A 21,270-nucleotide genomic window follows, 5' to 3' on the forward strand; every position below is an offset into this window, starting at 1 on the left:
AACTGCTGCAGTAAGACAGAAGTTCACATGGAAAGAGAATAGAGATTGAACCGCATGAGGAAAAGAGAGAGTGGGAGAACTGCAGTAGCTTCAGCTGAACTTCTACCCCACACAGACAAAGTGATTCACTCTGCACCATTTTTACACACACAGGAAAGTGGAAGAGCTTGCCTAATGGAAGTGTATTTTTTTTTAGTTGAGGCTTGAAATGATAGAAGCTCTTCCAGTGGATGTGACAGGATGTACTGGTACAGTTCATGTATTTCCAGGTTGAGAGTGCACTTTCCCCGTCTAGCCAGGGTACCCTCCTACAAAAGTCAGTGTGGCCATAAACAATGGTTGAAATAAGGTAATGAAAGATTAGGAGATTGGAGGTCGAAAAATAACTCATTTCAGATTCTAGCACTAACCCTTATGTCCATGTCGCCAAACTAACAGAAGCGTCAAAAAGAGGTAAAGGTCCTATTATCACTGTAGATCAATCATAGGCTGGCAACATGAATAATGACTGCCAATGACACATAGTAGACCATATGATGGACACACAACCTATTTCTCTATCGCTAGGACGTTTCCCCAACCCAGATGGAGAATCTCCATTGGACTTTGTTTTAAGTACAGGAATAGGCTTAATCTGGATCGGGGGAACTAGTTTTGAGACACCACACCTCCACATCTGGGGTGAAAAGTGACGGCGCTAGTCAGACATTGAGACATACCGAAAATTGGACTTCTAACAAAATCGTCCCACAAACCCCTCTATGGAAAGATGAGACTACAATCAAATCAAATTGTATTTCTCACGTGTCGAATAAAACCAACAATGCAGTTTTAAGAAAAGTATTAACTAAAATAAACAAATAAAAAATAAAGATGATAATAGAAAAAATAACAGTAGCGAGGCTATATACAGTGGGTACCGGTACAGAGTCAATGTGGAGGCTATATACAGTGGGTATCGGTACAGAGTCAATGTGGAAGCCATATACAGGGGGTACAAATTAATATTTGTGTAATTCTCAAAACTTTTGGCCACGACTGTACAGTTGAAGTCGGAAGTTTACATACACCTTAGCCAAATACAATTAAACTCAGTTTTTCACAATTCCTGACATTTAATCCTAGGAAAAATCCCCTGTCTTAGGTCAGTTAGAATCACCAATTTATTTTAAGAATGTGAAATGTCAGAATAATTGTAGAGAGAATGATTTATTTCAGCTTTTATTTCTTTCATCACATTCCCAGTGGGTCAGAAGTTTACATACACTCAATTCGTATTTGGTAGCATTGCCTTTAAATTGTTTACTTGGGTCAAACGTTTCGGGTGAATTTTGGCCCATTCCTCCTGACAGAGCTGGTTTAACTGAGTCAGGTTTGTAGGCCTCCTTGCACACACTTTTTCAGTTCTGCCCACACATTTTCTATAGGATTGAGGTCAGGACTTTGTGATGGCCACTCCAATACTTTGACTTTGTTGTCATTTTGCCACAACTTTGGAAGTATGCTTGGGGTCATTGTCCATTTGGAAGACCCATTTGCGACCAAGCTTTAACTTCCTGACTGATGTCTTGAGATGTTGCTTCAATATATCCACATCATTTTCCTAATCTCATGATGCCATCTATTTTGTAAAGTGCACCAGACCCTCCTGCAGCAAAGCACCCCCACAACATGATGCTCCACCCCTGTACTTCACGTTTGGGATGGTGTTCTTCGGCTTGCAAGCCTCCCTCTTTTTCCTCCAAACATTATGGCCAAAGAGTTCCATTTTTGTTTCATCAGACCAGAGGACATTTCTCCAAAATTACGATCTTTGTCCCTATGTGCAGTTGCAAACCGTAGTCTGGCTTTTTATGGCGGTTTTGGAGCAGTGGCGTCTTCCTTGCTGAGCGACCTTTCAGGTTATGTCGATATAGGACTCGCTATACTGTGGATATAGATACTTTTGTACCTGTTTACTCCAGCATCTTCACAAGGTCCTTTGCTGTTGTTCTGGGATTGATTTGCACTTTTTGCACCAAAGAATGCGTCTCCTTCCTGAGCGGTATGACAGCTGCGTGGTCCCATGGTGTTTTTGCTTGCGTACTATTGTTTTTACAGATGAACGTGGTACCTTCAGTCGTTTGGAAATTGCTCCCAAGGATGAACCAGGTTTGTGGACGTCTACAATTTTATTTCTGAGGTCTTGACTGATTTCTTTTGATTTTCCCATGATGTCAAGCAAAGAGACACAGAGTTTGAAGGTAGGCCTTGAAATACATCCACAGGTACACCTCCAATTGACTCAAGGATGTCAATTAGCCTATCAGAAGCTTCTAAAGCCATGACATCCTTTTCTGGAATTTTCCAAGCTGTTTAAAGGCACAGCCAACTTAGTGTATGTAAACCTCTGACCCACAGGAATTGTGATACAGATTATTTCACTTATAATTCACTGCGTGTAAACAATTGTTGGAAAAATGACTTGTGTCATGCACAAAGTAGATGGCCTAACCAAAATTATTGTATGTTAACAAGAAATTTGTGGAGTGGTTGAAAAACTAGTTTTAATGACTCCAACCTAAGTGTATGTAAACTTCGACAAACTATCTCAGATATAAGACACAAACTTCCTTTTAGAATGTTTTTGTTGTTCCATGTAGTGAATCTGTTATTCAATGCGTTTGTATGGGCTAATAGCAAGCAGTAAGGACAATTCATATATTTTGGGGATACTTCAAGGGGTCTAAAAATTCTAAATCAAATAGCAAAATAATCCTTGGTATGATCTCCTTAAAACAATTCCATATAGCTTAGTTGTACCCCCCTCCCGCGGCTTAGACAGGGCTTAGATTCCTATGGGTTAAAGTGTTGATAAGCAGAGAGACCAGTAGAGGATATTTCACAGTATTGTGCCGACCCAAACCATGCTCTTTTCAGTTAATATCGTACAGTGTAGGGTCAGACTGATTTCTTTCCACACCTGTTATCAGGGCAGGTCAGCTTGCTTTTAGAATGCTGAGTCGTGCTTGAAAGTGCAATGTGAAAAGACAATATCCTAGCACAGTATGGTTTGGCCCTACAGATTACATACATTTTATAGATGTCCAAGGCAGAGGCGAGTTTGGGGTGGGGGGGTAATATGTTAGTTAGTGTACCTGTTCTGGGTTGTGAGTGTCACAGGACCTCAGCACCACGGCACCCCCCTTCTGGGTGGACCTCCCCTGGGCCACCAGACACTTGTCAGCCTGCAGGTTCCGTAGCTACAGAGAAAGAAAAGGAGAAGTGAGCGGTCTAAGGTGAAGACACTGTTGTGTCCCAGGTCATCTTTATTGCAGCCTGGCTGCGCATCTGAGAACATTGCTATGTTATATTAATGTGGTTCTGGCTTCAGGTGTTGTGAGATCTGACAATCTGCACTGTGCGATTGCAAATAAATACCAACTGGAACATGCCCATAAACTCAATCAAAGATAAATACCAACTGAAGTTACACTACCGGTCAAAAGTTTTAGAACACCTGCTCATTCAAGGGTTTTTCTTTATTTTTACTATTTTCTACATTGTAGAATAATAGTGAAGACATCAAAACTATGAAATAACACATATGGAATCATGTTGTAACCAAAAATGTGTTAAACAAATCAAAATATATTTTATATTTGAGATGCTTCAAATAGCCAATAGGATAGTCCCATCTGAAGCATCTCAAATTTATTTGGATTTGTTTAACACTTTTTTGGTTACTACATGATTCCATGTGTTATTTGATGTCTTCACTATTATTATACAATGTGAAAAACCCTTGAATTAGTAGGTGTTCTAAAACTTTTAACCAGTAGCGTATGTCCATACTCCAGACTATGCCACTGGAATGTACAATAGACCAACACCCACTCCACTGAATCTACAAGACAAGAATATTTAAAATGTCATTATTCTATTGAGGGACCTTATACCAACTGCCTCATTTCTAAGCCTATTTCCATAATTTTTGTTGATATCTTCAGAAAACCAGGTATGTTAAAGCTGGAAAACTTAAAGGTGAAACTTTTTATTTGTCCTCCCCCCGCGACGCTTCGCCAACAAAGCAAAGCAAATAACAATGGTTGTGGGGCGGGCAGTGTGTGGATTGTGGATTCCATCTTTAAGAAATCACTATGAAGTTTCCTTCCAGACTAACTAGAATATGAATGTCCTCCCAGGTAGACGGATGTAGCAGAGCTGTCTGTGGTTTATCAATATGAAATACATACAGTGCATTTGGAAAGTATTCAGACCTTTACTTTTTACACATTTTGTTACGTTACAGCCTTATTCTAAAATTGTTTTCCCCCACAATCTATATAATACCCCAAAATGACAAAGCAAAAACAGTTTGACATTTTTGCTAATTTATAAAAAATAAACTGAAATATCCCATTTACGTAAGTATTCAGACCCTTTACTCAGTACTTTGTTGGGTATGACGCTACAAGCTTGGCACACCTGTATTTGGAGTGTTTCTCCCATTCTTCTCTGCAGATCCTCTCAAGCTCTGTCAGGTTGGATGGGGAGGGTCACTGCACAGCTATTTTCAGGTCTTCCCAGAGATGTTCATTTGGGTTCAAGACCGGGCTCTGGCTGGGCCACTCAAGGACATTCAGAGACTTGTTCCAAAGCCACTCCTGCGTTATCTTGGCTGTGTGCTTAGGGTCCTTGTCCTGTTCGAAGGTGAACCTTCACCCCAGTCTGAGGCCCTGAGGGCTCTGGAGCAAGTTTTCATCAAGGCTCTCTCAGTACTTTGCTCTGTTCATCTTTCCCTCAATCCTGACTGGTCTCCCTGTCCCTGCCGCTGAAAAACATGCACACAGCATGATGCTGCCACCACCATGCTTCACCGTAAGGATGGTATTGGCCAGGTGATGAGCAGTGCCTGGTTTCCTCCAGACCTGACCCTTGGCAGTCAGGCCAAAGAGTTCAATCTTGGTTTCATCAGACAAAACAATCTTGTTTCTCGTGGTCTGAGAGTCCTTTAGGTGCCTTTTGGCAAACTCCAAGCGGGCTGTCATGTGCCTTTTACTGAGGAGTGGCTTCCGTCTGGCCACTCTACCATGAAGGCCTGATTGGTGAAGTGCTGCAGAGATGGTTGTCCTTCTAGAAGGTTCTCCCATCTCCACAGAGGAACTCTGGAGCTCTGTCAGAGTGATCATCGGGTTCTTGGTCAGGCCCTTCTCCCCCGATTGCTCAGTTTGGCCGGGTGGCCAGCTCTAGGAAAAGTTTCGGTGGTTCCAAACTTCTTCCATTTAAGAATGATGGAGGCCACTGTGTTCTTGGGGACCTTCAATGGTGCAGAAATGTTTTGGTACCCTTCCCCAGATCTGTGCCTCGACACAATCCTGTCTCGGAGCTCTATGGACAATTCCTTCGGCCTCATGGCTTGGTTTTTGCTCTAACATGCACTGTCAACTGTGGGACCTTATAAAGACAGGTGTGTGCCTTTCCAAATCATGTCTAATCAATTGAATTTACCACAGGTGGACTCCAATCAAATTGTAGAAACATCAAGGATGATAAATGGAAACAGGATGGATCTGAGCTCAATTTCAAGGCTCATAGCAAAGAGTCTGAATACTTATGTAAATAAGGTATTTGTTTTTATTCTTAATAAATTTGCCAGTATGTGGTATTGTGTGTAGGTTGAGGAAAATATTTCATTTAATCCATTTTAGAATAAAAAATATATATATACTGCTCAAAAAAATTAAGGGAACACTTAAACAACACAATGTAACTCCAAGTCAATCACACTTCTGTGCAATCAAACTGCTCACTTAGGAAGCAACACTGATTGACAATACATTTCACATGCTGTTGTGGAAATGGAATAGACAACAGGTGGAAATTATAGGCAATTAGCAAGACACCCCCAATAAAGGAGTGGTTCTGCAGGTGGTAACCACAGACCACTTCTCAGTTCCTATGCTTCCTGGCTGATGTTTTGGTCACTTTTGAATGCTGGCGGTGCTTTCACTCTAGTGGTAGCATGAGATGGAGTCTACAACCCACACCAGTGGCTCAGGTAGTGCAGCTCATCCAGGATGGCACATCAATGCGAGCTGTGGCAAGAAGGTTTGCTGTGTCTGTCAGCGTAGTGTCCAGAGCATGGAGGCGCTACCAGGAGACAGGCCAGTACATCAGGAGATGTGGAGGAGGCCGTAGGAGGGCAACAACCCAGCAGCAGGACCGCTACCTCCGCCTTGGTGCAAGGAGGAGCACTGCCAGAGCCCTGCAAAATGACCTCCAGCAGGCCACAAATGTGCATGTGTCTGCTCAAACGGTCAGAAACAGACTCCATGAGGGTGGTATGAGGGCCCGACATCCACAGGTGGGGGTTGTGCTTACAGCCCAACACCGTGCAGGACGTTTGGCATTTGCCAGAGAACACCAAGATTGGCAAATTCGCCACTGGCGCCCTGTGCTCTTCACAGATGAAAGCAGGTTCACACTGAGCACGTGACAGTCTGGAGACGCCGTGGAGAACATTCTGCTGCCTGCAACATCCTCCAGCATGACCGGTTTAGCGGTGGGTCAGTCATGGTGTGGGGTGGCATTTCTTTGGGGGGCCAGACAGCCCTCCATGTGCTCGCCAGAGGTAGCCTGACTGCCATTAGGTATCGAGATGAGATCCTCAGACCCCTTGTGAGACCATATGCTGGTGCGGTTGGCCCTGGGTTCCTCCTAATGCAAGACAATGCTAGACCTCATGTGGCTGGAGTGTGTCAGCAGTTCCTGCAAGAGGAAGGCATTGATGCTATGGACTGGCCCGCCCGTTCCCCAGACCTGAATCCAATTGAGCACATCTGGGACATCATGTCTCGCTCCATCCATCAACGCCACGTTGCACCACAGACTGTCCAGGAGTTGGCGGATGCTTTAGTCCAGGTCTGGGAGGAGATCCCTCAGGAGACCATCCGACACCTCATCAGGAGCATGCCCAGGCATTGTAGGGAGGTCATACAGGCACGTGGAGGCCACACACACTACTGAGCCTCATTTTGACTTGTTTTATGGACATTACATCAAAGTTGGATCAGCCTATAGTGTGGTTTTCCACTTTAATTTTTAGTGTGACTCCAAATCCAGACCTCCATGGGTTGATAAATTGGATTTCCATTGATTATTTTTGTGTGATTTTGTTGTCAGCACATTCAACTATGTAAAGATAAAAGTATTTAATAAGATTATTTAATTCATTCAGATCTAGGATGTGTTATTTTAGTGTTCCCTTTATTTTTTTGAGCAGTGTATTTAACCTTTATATAACTACTAGGCAAGTCAGTTACAAATTCTTATTTACAATGACAGCCAAACCCTAACGATGCTGGGCCAATTGTGCGCTGCCCTATGGGACTCCCAATCACGGCTGTTTGTGATACAGCCTGGAATCTAACCAGGGTCTGTAGTGACCCCTCTAGCACTGAGATGCAGTGCCTTAGATGGCTGCGCCACTCGGGAGCCCCACATCTTGTTACATTACAGAATAAGGCTGTAACATAATAAAATGTGAAAAAAGGGAAGGTGTCTGAATACTTTCCGAATGCACTGTAACTCAGTCTGAAGCGGAAGGTGTCTTTTCGTCCTGGGGACTGGAGCTCCTTAATGACTTTCTCAACACCACGCTGCCCCCTGTTGACTGAATATGGCATTTTTTCAATTTAATTAAAGAAAAATTAAGTGCAGTATGTAACATTGTAATGATAATTTTTGCTTTCCCTTGGCTTTTGAAGAATGTTCAGGTATTTCTTCGTTGCAATCTTAGAACTACTTTCAAACCTTACCATATTAACCGTAAAGAAACATGCGCGGGAACAGGGAATATTGTTTACAACTTCTGAGGACACGTAGTCCATCAGGAGACATCTACGGTTTGTATACAGAGAAGGTGCTTCACTGACAGTAAACAAGTAACTTTAATTTATGACTATAAATATGTCAGAGGGCTACTTGCATGAGAATGATGTACACAATTACACCTTAAAAACGAACATACGTTCCTTCAAGTTTATTTTTAATTTCAGGCTTCATGTTATTGCCTCTAGATGGCAGGGGTTGACCGCTGACAACACAACCATGTTAAAGTTATGGCAGACAGTTTTCGTGGTTACCAGCTACTAAAGACAAAACCAGGTGGCAGTTAGACAGTGATGTATCGATGACAAAAGACCAATTGGCCTCCTATTGTTACACTAAATTGCATGTTCAGTGCTGAAGTTTGGACATAAAAGTATTATTTCTATGGGGTACAGTAGTACAACTCTAGCCTGTTTCCAGATCTGTTTGTGCTGTATAGCCAACTCCTATGGTTGATGGGACCATAGGAGTTGGATATACTGCACAAACTGATCTAGGACCAGTTTAGCATAGCTCAACTTCACTTTAGCATCTTACCCGGCCTCTCTGCAACACTTTTGGCCGGTGGAGGCCCTTGTTGACGAACACAGGCTGCTGGGGCTTGTTGTGGGGCGAGGCAACCTGCATCTCGGGGTAGATGGTGTCCAGGTACCACTTGAAAGAGCGACACTGCAGCCGTTGGCGCACCGCCTGCCGCTCGCTGATGTCGCCATAGGCACGTTCCCGGAGTTCCGGCCGCAGGTTTAAGTACTGTTCCTGATTGGACAAGACAGGAAATTGATTGCTATTGAAACGTTCCATGCCAATCCACACCCTTTAATACAGCTGTATCTCTGTTGTCTGTAAAAGTGCAGAGTTTACAGGGCAGATCAGGTTCTAAAGTCAATTTGTAAACAAACGTATCAGAAAAACGGAATAAACCTGAGACAAACTACTGTAGAGAGTGATTCAGAAATATTTCTAGTAATGAACTGTAATCTCAACAGTACTCCGAGTTGTTCCACCCTCTCTTAGGTCATGAAAACAGCTTGTATTTTCTGGGTGGTAAGACTCAAAATAAATATTTCAGAGGTAAGATTGAAAACTCTTAGATCTATTTCGACAAGAACTTTACCTTTATTGAGAATCTGTTTAATATAGGCCGGCTATTTCCATGGAAACAAAACTTGTTCCAGTCTCTGATTAGTGTGGAGATGGAGAAGTCAGAACTGGCCAACCCAAACTTCATCTTAAAGGGAAAATCCACTCAAAAACAGTCATTGCATATTGAATCTTGATGATGAGGCAGGTGACACTTTGCTTCTTGAAAGTCCAATATCTTAACTTCACTGCCGACATGCAAAAAATAAATAAAATAGGACTGTATCAAGAGTGGACTAATGGAAAAAGTATCCTAAAAAAATAACCCTCTAGAAGATTTTAACTGCTGGGAACATTGATACACTACAGCAGTGGTTCCCAAACATTTTATAGTCCCGTACCCCTTCAAACACTCAACCTCCAGCTGCGTACCCCCTCTAGCACCAAGGTCAGCGCACTCTCAAACGTTGTTTTTTACCATCATTGTAAGCCTGCCACACACACACTATACGATACATTTATTAAACATAAGAATGAGTGTAAGTTTGTGTCACAACCCGGCTCGCGGGAAGTGACAAAGAGCTCTTATAGGACCAGGGCACAAATAATAATCAATAACTTTGCTCTTTATTTAACCATCTTACATATAAAACCTTACTTGTTAATTGAAAATAACTCACCACAGGTTAATGAGAAGGGTGAGCTTGAAATGATGCGCATAACTCGGCAGTGTTGGGTTGTAATGGAGAGTCTCAGTCTTAAACCATTTCCCACACACAGTCTGTGCCTGTATTTAGTTTTCATTCTAGTGAGAATCCACTCACATAGATACAAAGGGCATCAGTGTCTTAACAGCGTGATTTGCCAAGGCAGGATGCTCTGAGCGCAGCCCAATCCAGAAATCTGGCAGTGACTTCTGATTAAATTCAATTTTCACAGAACCGCTTGTTGCAATTTCGATGAGTCTCTCTTGTTCAGATATCGGTAAGTGGACTGAAGGCAGAGCATGAAAGGGATAACAAAACCAGTTGTTTGTGTCATCCGTTTCGGGAAAGTACCTGCGTAATTGCACACCCAGCTCACCTCAGGTTCTTCGCTATATCACAGGTTATTTGCACACAAGAAAATCATACAATGATGGAAATACCTTAATGCAGAGCTCCAACTTCTTAATCATAGCCTCAATTTTGTCCCGCACATTGAATATAGTTGCAGAGAGTCTCTGTAATCCTAGATTCAGATCATTCAGGCAAGAAAAAACATCACCCAGATAGGCCAGTCGTGTGAGAAACTTGTCATCATGCAAGCGGTCAGACAAGTGCAAATTATGGTCACACTTCTGTATGTTGTAAAAGTGTTACATGGTCGCTGCCCATATCATTGCATAGTGCAGAAAATACACAAGAGTTCAGGGGCCTTGCTTTAACAAAGTTAACCCTTTTCACTGTAGTGTCCAAAATGTCTTTCAAGCTGTCAGGCATTCCCTTGGCAGCAAGAGCATCTCGGTGGATGCTGCAGTGTACCCAAGTGGCATCGGGAGCAACTGCTTGCACGCGTGTTACAACTCCACAATGTCTCCCTGTCATGGCTTTTGCGCCATCAGTACAGATACTAACACATCTTGACCACCAAAGTCCATTTAATGTCACAAAGCTGTCCAGTACTTAAAAAATATCCTCTCCTGTTGTCCTGGTTTCCAGTGATTTGCAGAAGAGGATGTCTTCCTTAATTGACTCCCCATAAACGTAACAGACATATACCAGGAGCTGTGCCAGGCCCGCCACGTCTGTTGACTCATCCAGCTGTAACGCATAGAATTCACTGGCTTGTATGCGAAGCAGTAATTGTTTTAATACATCTCCTGCCATGTCACTGATGCATCGTGAAACAGTGTTTGATGAAGTCATTGTCTGTATAGTTTTTTGGCCTTTTCCCCCAGCATTGTCCCAGCCATATCCGCGGCAGCAGGAAGAATTAAGTCCTCCACAATAGTATGGGGCTTGCCTGTCCTAGCCACTAGCTCACCATATAAGACGTTTCTAGCCCCTTCTTATTAATGGTATCTATCTGTTGCTTTTATACATGTCTTACTACTTGAAAGTCATTAATTCTCACTCAAAGAACACCTGTGGCTTATTTTCAAATTGGCATGTTTTGTTTCTAAATGTCTGCGCAGGAGTGAAGGTTTCATCGAGTTGTGAGATAGTACTTTTGCACATATAACACTGGCTGAGGAAAGGCACTTCTCCCAATATAAGTGAACCCCAAATCAATGTAGTTCTCATCATATTTGCGCCTCTTCGATGGTCCAACATCCCTGTCTGTTGTTCGGTGCTTTCCCGGGTAAGGGGGCAGTAGCTCTTCGGCTGCATCAGATTCACAGCTGTCAGTGTCCATGCTAGCTGGGCTAACAACAAATGTAGAATTACTGATGTTAGCATTGGATGTGCTCATTGAAGCAGAACAACTTGTGTCGTCGACAGGTGCAGGTGTAGTACTGCTGGTAGTAGCAGGTGTAGTACTGCTGGTAGTAGCAGTACTACCAGCAGAGCTGGTATGTGTCTCTATGAACACGGGCCTTACTAAATGGACTGTTTTAAAATGTGAAGAAATGATTATTATATATATATATTTTTTAAATGTGAATCACATTTTTATTTGGCATACCACCGACGACATTGCGCGTACCCCTGTCTGGGAATACCTGCACTACACTGTTGAATTAACAATTCAGAGTAAGGGAAGGCAATTTACGAATCACACTCTTAGTTCAATGTCCAGTAAATCATTTCAAAGTGGAAGGTGGGAAAGAGCACAGAAGAGAGACGAGACTAAGCAGCACAAACCTTCCCGAAAACAGTGGCTCTCTCTTGTGGATGCCATATGTGCACCAAGACATCTAAGTAATAACAATTACGTAAGTAATTAATCAAATCCAAGGCCTCTTCTGTTTAGTTTGGAAACAACAACTGCTCACACACTGAGGGGGAATGATGAGAAAACAAATGCAGACTCACTTGTACATTGACGTGTGTGAATGGGAGATCTCTCAGGAGAACCCAAACAATGCAATTGGCTTCCTTTCCAATTAGGTTGGCTATTTTCAGACTGTGGAAAGCAATTATAGCTCTTTGTAGCTTGGAAAGGAACAAACATCACTGTGCTAATAAAGACAGAGCTGAGAGTGGTTAGAAGAAACGCTGATCTCATCGGATGTTTAGTTTACTTGCGGTCATAACAGGAGCCTCAGGAAAAGGTTGAATGTGATCTCTTCAGATCTGGACCCGTTATGATCTAAAAAAGGCTAAACTGATCCTAGATCAGCACTCCTACTCTGATACGCTGAATACGGGCCCAGTAGTTTTCAGTCTAGGTATTTACGGGCCCAGTAGTTTTCAGTCTAGGTATTTACGGGCCCATGTGCGTTCTGGATTTCATACAAACCCAGTTTAATGGATTTTAATTTCAGGCCCTGAACCAATGGAGAATGGGTGATTTTATAAACTGGATTTCAATTGTGTGTAATTAGTGCCATCGCCCTCTGAGGTACCTTGTATTCATCCATCCATACGTGGGCCAATCGCAGGGAGTTGTGGGCCATGGTGTCCTGACCTCCGGGTGACCCGTAAGGCCGGCGTTTACGGAATATATGACCCACCCGCGCGCAGGGGATGATTAGGAGCTGGCCACCACACATCCAGATCTGATAAAGAGAAAGTCATATGAGTATTTGACTTCTTGGTTAGAGCGCCAGGACACTTCAACAAGGCTATATTGTTTGTACGTTAAAAATACCCTTTCACTAAATTCATGGGGGAGGGAGCAAGAAAGAGTACAGACTACATGGCCAAGTATCCTACCATGAAAACCACCGGGTGAGCACATGTCGTTGCCAAAACCCTAATGCCCCCCCTCTCCAAACACAACCCCTTCCCCCATAACACCTCAACCTCTACACCTGAATAAACCAACAGTGCACAGGAGAAGCCCGTCGTAGTTGTTCTAAGAAAGAAAAGTTTTGGGAAATGCTAGGACATAGGACTTAATTCAATGACCATAATTAATTAATTAATAAGAGCAGTACAAGTCTGGCCAAATATCAGCTCCACTCCCCATTGCTCGAGAGCCATATGATTAATGTCATCTGACAATGTTCCACATACATAACATTCCCTTACTGAAGTCATATATTGGACTCTCTTTTCAAACAGGGTAACATTGCAAAACATGACAAGGCAGCCTTGCCAAGAATATTAAACAGGACTGGAAGAGAAATGTCCAACTCTGATGTGGTAAAAGCAAGAGAAGTAAAAACACTGAGGCGAGACAGGAAAATTGATGTTGGATGGATTCATGTAGCAAGTCAATATGCAGTTGCTAGTCTGCTGAGATCCAACTCAACTGGACCAAAACGTAATGTAGAGAAATAATTGCCTTTGGCTGTCGGTTATGACATTTTATTTCATTCAGTATTTTTTTTAAGGGGGAAAAGCTTGTTTAAGTCTGCTGAGGCAAAGCATTAGAAGAAATGAGCCAAAACGTGGGTAAATAAACCAACTGTCTAGAGCTCATGGTGAGTGGTTGACATGTCATAGCTCATTTGACCAGGTGCGTGCGTGTAAATTTGGCAGCCACCCTAAAATAGAAATGACATTTTTCAACTGAAAGTCTGGGAGTCCTATGTTTACATTCTAGTCATGTAGCAGACGCTCTCCTCCAGAGCTGCTCTCCTCCAGAGCTGCTCTCCTCCAGAGCTGCTCTCCTCCAGAGCTGCTCTCCTCCAGAGCTGCTCTCCTCCAGAGCTGCTCTCCTCCAGAGCGACTTACAGGAGCAATTAGGGTTAAGTGCCTTGCTGAAGGGCACAGACTTTTCACCTAGTCCGGTACAGGATTGAACTAGCAACCTTTCGGTTACTGGCCCAATGCTCTTAACCGCTAGGCTACCTGCCACCCCATGTGTTACTTTAAGAGTATCTGCACCGTTCCTAAGAATAAAATGTAGCAGTATTGCAGTGAGTGTGATACAGTGAGTGTGATGGTGTGTGGCCCTTTTACTTACACGGAAGGAGATCTCAAGGTTCTCACCACCCCAGATGTCCATGCCGCTGTCGTATTGGCCCAGCTCGTTAAAGTACTTCCTGTCCATGGCAAACAGACCACCTGCCATGGTGGGAGACCTAAGGCAAGGAGAGGGAGTGAAAAGGCAGAATGTGAGTCTGCATTCTAGCTACTACAGTATCCTTTGAAGTAGCACTAGCATCAAGACACTAAGGCTGATTTCACACAGGCAGCCCAATTCTGAGCTTTTGCCCAATAATTGGCAGAAGATCTGATTGGTCAAAAGACCAATTATTAGCAAAATATCTGATCTCATTGGTCAAAATAACAATTATTAGCAGAAGCTCTGATCTGATTGGTCAAAACATCAGATCTTTTGACCAAAGACCAGAATTGGGCTGCCTATAGACACATCCTAAGATGTGAGACATGCCTCTGCATCTCCTAGTCCGGCTAAAAGATGGGCTGCAACCAGACAGATTGTGTCAGGAAATTACTGATTGAGCCAATAGTTTTTCAATGGGAGTCAACTGTTGACAGAGAACAATATGTTAGCCTTTGTGCGTATGCAACTCGTCTGAAAAGAGTTGATCTTTTGATGATGAATGTGTATATGTTTTCAGGCGTCTCTGTGCGACCGTAGCCTTAGGCTTATATGCTTATGTAAAGCCCAGAGCACAAGCATGTGAGAGAAACGGAGAGAAATTAAGAGGCAGCGTAAACAAAGGGGTGTCCGAGTAGCCCTTTAGGCTAAAGCCATCCTATGCCATAGTAATGGATTTAAAGCACCCGGGCCTCTTCAAAACGGGGATCGATTCAGTCCCTAGAACCAGGCGTGCCACTACGGTACCTAATTAGCTTTCACATGACTCCATACGTGAGGGAGATGGGTGAAGTCTACTCTATATCAGATGGCCTTTATTGATACCGTATCAGGTTCGTGCACACTGGGAGGCCATTCAAATCAAATGGGGGAAAATAAAAAAGCCAATCGAATTGAGCTTTAAGGAAACATTTCCAGGACATAATAGTATAGGGCAGGCCAGCTTAAAACAACATAATAATTACAAATAAACTACAAATAGGATTTACTGTTTTTACTGCATCTATAATGTGTCAAATTAGAAGCCATGGATTACAGGCAAAATCCGCACTGAGCTAAAGGCTAGAGCTGCCGCTTTAAAGGAGCGGGACTCTAACCCGGAAGCTTATAAGAAATCCCGTAACAACATCCGCCACACTACACTTTTGGGGTTATTCCTTTCCACAGCTCAATTTAGTATTTGAGATGATTGGACATACAGTGCCTTACAAAAATATTCAGACCACCTTTTGTTACAAATAAGGATTAAAAAGAATTTGTCAATCTATACAAAATACTAAAATACTCTCAAGGTGAACGGTCATACTCACAAAATTCATAACTTAAATATAGTCGTCGCAAGAGTATTCTGCCCCTTTCTTTAGGTAAGCCTAAATTAGTTCAGGAGTAAAATGTGGCTTAACAAATCAAAAATTAGATGGGGTTGACATGATTTAGAATGACTAATGCGAAAATGGCTGAGGTTTTACGTGTTCCTAACCGATTGTGTTTTTTCGTTGTTTGTAACTTAATTTTTTACTTATTTTGTAGATAATGTTGCTGCTACCGTCTCTTATGACCAAAAAGAGCATCTGGACATCAGAACTGGGATTACCCACCACGAACTGGCAGAATAGTTTATTCCTTTAACGAGCCAGACGTGGATGACATAGTGCTTTCACGGGAACAGGCCCAGATCCCCGTCATTTGCGTGAAGAGAAGGCGGAGAAAAAGGGGCCGGAGGGCGGGCTGCCTGCTGAGAATTCATAGACGATCGAACAAATCTTCCATTCTGCTAGCAAACGTGCAATCTTTGGAAAATAAAATCGATGACCTACGCGGAAGATTAAACTACCAACGGGACATTCAAATCTGTAATATCTTATGCTTCGCGGAGTCGTGGTTGAACGACGACATTATCAACATACATATACACTGTATCGGCAGGATAGAACAGCGCCGTCTGGTAAGACAAGGTGCGGCGGACTATGTATTTTTGTAAATAACAGCTTGTGCACGATATCTAAGGAAGTCTCAAGGTTTTGCTCGCCTGAGGTAGAGTATCTCATGATAAGCTGTAGAACACACTATCTACCTAGAGAGTTTATCTGTATTTTTCGTAGCCGTCTACATTACACCATAGACTGATGCTGGCACTAACACCGCACTCAATGAACTGTATTCCGCCATAAGCAAACAGGAAAACGCTCATAATTCTATCCTCCTGATAACTGCGTACAAGCAAAAATTAAAGCAGGATCACCAGTGACTCGAACAATAAAAAAGTGGTCAGATGAAGCAGATGCTAAGCTACAGGACTGCTTTGCTAGCACAGACTGGAATATGTTCCGGGATTCCTCCGATGGCATTGAGGAGTACACCACATCAGTCATTGGCTTCATCAATAAGTGCATCGATGACGTCGTCCCCACAGTGACCGTACATACATACCCCAATTAGAAGCCATGGATTACATGCAACATCCGCACTGAGCTAAAGGCTAGAGCTGCCGCTTTAAAGGAGCGGGACTCTAACCCGGAAGCTTATAAGAAATCCCGCTATGCCCTCCGACAAACCATCAACCAGGCAAAGCGTCAATACAGGGCTAAGATCGAGTCGTACTACACCGGCTCTGACGCTCGTCGGATGTGGCAGGGCTTGCAAACCATTACAGACAACAAAGAGAAGCACAGCCGAGAGCTGCCCAGTGACACGAGCCTAATAGCTGAGCTAAACTACTTCTATGCTCGCTTCGAGGCAAATAACACAAACATGCATGAGAGCACCAGCTGTTCCTGAAGACTGTGTGATCACGCGCTCCGCAGCCGATTTGAGTAAGACCTTTAAACAGGTCAACATTCACAAGGACGCAAGGCAAGACGGATTAAGAGGAGGACGTGTACTGCGAGCATGCGCTGACCAACTGACAAGTGTCTTCTCTGACATTTTCAAACCCCTCCATAGATCCAGTCCAATTTGCATACCGCCCTAACAGATCCACAGATGATGCAATCTCTATTGCACTCCACACTGCCCTTTCCCACCTGGACAAAAGGAACACCAATGTGAGAATGCTATTCATTGACTACAGCTCAGCGTTCAACACCATAGTGCCCTCAAAGCTCATCAATAAGCTAAGGACCCTGGGACTAAACACCTCCCTCTGCAACTGGATCCTGGACTTCCTGACGAGCCGCCCCCAGGTGGTAAGGGTAGGTAACAACATCCGCCACACTGATCCTAAAACAGGGGCCCCTCAGTGGTGCGTGCTCAGTCCCCTCCTGTACTCCCTGTTCACTCATGACTGCACAGCCAGGCACGACTCCAACATCATCATTAAGTTTGCTGATGACACAATAGTGGTAGGCCTGATCACCGAAAACGACGAGACAGCCTATAGGGAGGAGGTCAGAGACCTGGCCGTGTGGTGCCAGAATAACAACCTAACCCTCAATGTAACCAAGACAAAGGAGATGATTGTGGACTACAGGAAAAAGAGGACCGAACACGCCCCCATTCTCATCGACGGGGCTGCAGTGGAGCAGGTTGAGAGCTTCAAGTTCCTTGGTGTCCACATCACCAACTAAGAGGGCACGACAAAACCTATTCCCCCTCAGGAGACTCAAAAGGTTCTACAGCTGCACCATCGAGAGCATCCTGACTGGTTGCATCACTGCCTGTTATGGCAACTGCTCGGCCTCTGACCGCAAGGCACTACAGAATGTAGTACGTACGGCCAAGCTTCCTGCCATCCAGGACCTCTATACCAGGCGGTGTCAGAGGAAGGCCCTAAACATTGTCAAAGACTCCAGCCACCCTAGTCATAGACTGTTGTCTCTGCAACCGCACGGCAAGCGGTACCGGAGCACCAAGAGGCTTCTAAACAGCTTATACCTCCAAGCCATAAGACTCCTGAACATCTAATCAAATGGCTACCCAGACTATTTGCATTGCCCCCCCCCCCTTTACACCGCTGCTACTCTCTGTTGTTATCATCTTCAATACAGCCACATAATTTTCCTTTCTCATAATGTCATCTATTTTGTGAAGTGCACCAGTCCCTCCTGCAGCAAAGCACCCCCACAACATGATGCTGCCACCCCCGTGCTTCGCGGTTGGGATGGTGTTCTTCGGCAAGCCTCCCCCTTTTTCCTCCAAACATAACAATGGTCATTATGGCCAAACAGTTCTATTTTTGTTTCATCAGACCAGAGGACATTTCTCCAAAAAGTACGATCTTTGTCCCCATGTGCAGTTGCAAACCGTAGTCTGGCTTTTTTATGGCAGTTTTGGAGAAGTGGCTTCTTCCTTGCTGAACGGCCTTTCAGGTTATGGCGATATAGGACTCGTTTTACTGTGGATATAGATACTTTTGTACCTGTTTCCTCCAGCATCTTCACAAGGTCCTTTGCTGTTGTTCTGGGGCTGATTTGCACTTTTCGCACCAAAGTATGTTCATCTCTAGGAGACAGAACGTGTCTCCTTCCTGAGCGGTTTGACAGCTGCATGGTCCCATGGTGTTTATACTTGCGTACTATTGTTTTTACAGATGAACGTGGTACCTTCAGGCGTTTTGAAATTGCCTCCAAGGATGAACCAGACTTGTGGAGGTCTACAATTTCTTTTCTGAGGTCTTGGCTGATTTCTTTTGATTTTCCCATGATGTCAAGCAAAGAAGCACTGAGTTTGAAGGTAGGCCTTGAAATACACCCACGGGTACACCTCCAATTGACTCAAATTCTGTAAATACGCCTATCAGAAGCTTCTAAAGCCATGACAGAATTTTCTGGACTTTTTCAAGCTGTTTAAAGGCACAGTCAACTTAGTCTATGTAAACTTCTGATCCACTGGAATTGTGATAGAGTGAATTATAAGTGAAATAATCTGTCTGTAAACAATTGTTGGAAAAATTACTTATGTTATGCACAAAGTAGATGTCCTAACAGACTTGCCAAAACTATAGTTTGTTAACAAGAAATTTGTGGAGTGGTTGAAAAACTTGTATGTAAGTGTATGGCAACTGTAGGTCTGAATCCACGATATGGCAGAGGTTGAAAAGCCATAACACCTACGTTTCTTCAACAATAGGTTATGTTCAATAATATCAAAGGCTGCAGTGAAATCTAACAGTACAGTTCCCACAATCCTATTATTATCAATTTCTTTCAACCAATCATCAGTCATTTGTGTCAGTGCAGTACATGTCGAGTGCCCTTCTCTATAAGCATGTTGAAAGTCTGTTGTTAATTTGTTTACAGAGAAATAGCATTGTATTTGGTTAAACACAATTCTTTCCAACAGTTCGCTAAGAGCAGGCAGCAAGCTGATAGGCCTGCTGTTAGAACCAGTAAAGGTCGCTTTACTACTCTTGGGTAGCGGAATTACTTTGGCTTCCCTCCAGGCCTGAGGACAAAGACTTTCCTCTAGACTCAGATTAAAGATATGACAGATGGGGGTGGCTATAGTCAGCTACCATTCTCAGTAGCTTTCCATCTAAGTTGTCAATGCCAGGAGGTTTGCTGATTGATCATGTTTCCACCTCTCCCAAACTAACTTTACAAAATTCAAACTTGCAAAACTTTTCTTTCATTATTTGTTTTTTTATGCATGAATATGATAGCACTGTTCATTGTTGGCATTTCCTGCCTAAGTTTGCACACTTTACCAATGAAGTAATCATTCAAATAATTGGCAACATCAAATGGTTTTGTGATGAATAAGCCCTCTGATTCGATGAAAGTTGAATATGTCTTTCTGCCCATAATTTCATTTAAAGTACTCTGAAGTTGGTTTTTTTCCCATCATTCTTTATATCATTAATCTTGGCTTCATAACAGTTTCTTATTTTTGTTGAGTTTAGTCACATAATTTCTCAATTTGCATTAAGTCAGCCAGTCAGATGTGCAGCCAGACTTATTAGCCAATCCTTTCGCCCCATCTCTTTCAACCATACAGTTCTTAAATGCCTCTTTAATCCATTAAGCCTTAACAGTTCTAACAGTCAGCTTCTTAACAGGCACATGTTTATCAGTAATTGGAAGAAGCAATTTCATAAATTAATCAAGTACAGCATCTGGATGCTCCTTATTAATCACATCATCCACATAAGACTCACAGCAAAATCTTCCTGGATATAGCCACTATATTGTGATCACTGCATTCAATGGGAACGGATACAGCTTTAGAACAAAGTTCTACAGTATTACTAAAAATGTGATTGATACTTGTGGATGGTGTTGTTCCTGTAGTGTTTGTAAACACCCTGGTAGGTTGATTAATAATCTGAACCAGATTACAGGTACTGGTTACAGTGAGAAGCTTCCTCTTGAGCGGACAGCTTGATGCAAACCAGTCAATATTCAGGTCCCCAAGAAAGTAGACCTCTCTGTTTACATCACATACACTATCAAGCATTTCACACATATTATTTAGCTACTGACTGTTAGCACTTGGTGACCTTTAGCAACACCCCAAAAGAAAAGGCTTTAGATGTTCCAGGTTAACCTGCAACCACAACACTTCAATATCACTTGACATAAGATATTCTCTAAGCATTACAGGGATATGGCTTTCAATATATTTATTTATTTATTTTATTTTTATTTTATTTTATTTCACCTTTATTTAACCAGGTAGGCAAGTTGAGAACAAGTTCTCATTTACAATTGCGACCTGGCCAAGATAAAGCAAAGCAGTTCGACAACATACAAAAACACAGAGTTACACATGGAGTAAAACAACATACAATCAATGATGCAGTAGAAGAAAAAAAAATAAGACTATATACAATGTGAGCAAATGATGTGAGATAAGGGAGGTAAAGGCAAAAAAAAATGCCATGGTGGCAAAGTAAATAAAGTATAGCAAGAAAAACACTGGAATGGTAGATTTGTAGTTTGAAGAAAGTTCAGAGATAAAATATAAATAATATGGTGCAAAGGAGCAAAATAAATAAAATAAATAAATACAGTAGGGGAAGAGGTAGTAGTTTGGGCTAAATTATAGATGGGCTATGTACAGGTGCAGTTATCTGTGAGCTGCTCTGACAGCTGGTGCTTAAAGCTAGTGAGGGAGATAAGTGTTTCCAGTTTCAGAGATTTTTGTAGTTCGTTCCAGTCATTGGCAGCAGAGAACTGGAAGGAGAGACGACCAAAGGAGGAGTTGGCTTTAGGGGTGACC

General features: G+C 42.9%; 1 protein-coding gene across 3 annotated transcripts in view; it reads right to left on the bottom strand.

The window, feature by feature from the left end:
* The window catches only part of LOC106579603 (polypeptide N-acetylgalactosaminyltransferase 11), a 52,271-nt gene that overhangs the window by 4,093 nt on the left and 26,908 nt on the right, over positions 1 to 21,270 (bottom strand). For 2 of the 3 annotated variants that reach the window (XM_014159680.2, XM_014159679.2), the window contains exons 7-10: positions 14,011 to 14,128; positions 12,503 to 12,655; positions 8,410 to 8,628; positions 3,138 to 3,242 (exon numbers count right to left, since the gene is read on the bottom strand). In XM_014159680.2, the coding sequence (XP_014015155.1) occupies positions 3,138 to 3,242; positions 8,410 to 8,628; positions 12,503 to 12,655; positions 14,011 to 14,128 (595 nt within the window). The remainder of the gene's footprint in view (positions 1 to 3,137; positions 3,243 to 8,409; positions 8,629 to 12,502; positions 12,656 to 14,010; positions 14,129 to 21,270) is intronic. The other variant, XM_045702714.1, reaches the window with a different exon arrangement.

This window comes from Salmo salar, chromosome ssa19, assembly GCF_905237065.1.
Source record: "Salmo salar chromosome ssa19, Ssal_v3.1, whole genome shotgun sequence".
NCBI classification, from domain to species: Eukaryota; Metazoa; Chordata; class Actinopteri; order Salmoniformes; family Salmonidae; genus Salmo; species Salmo salar.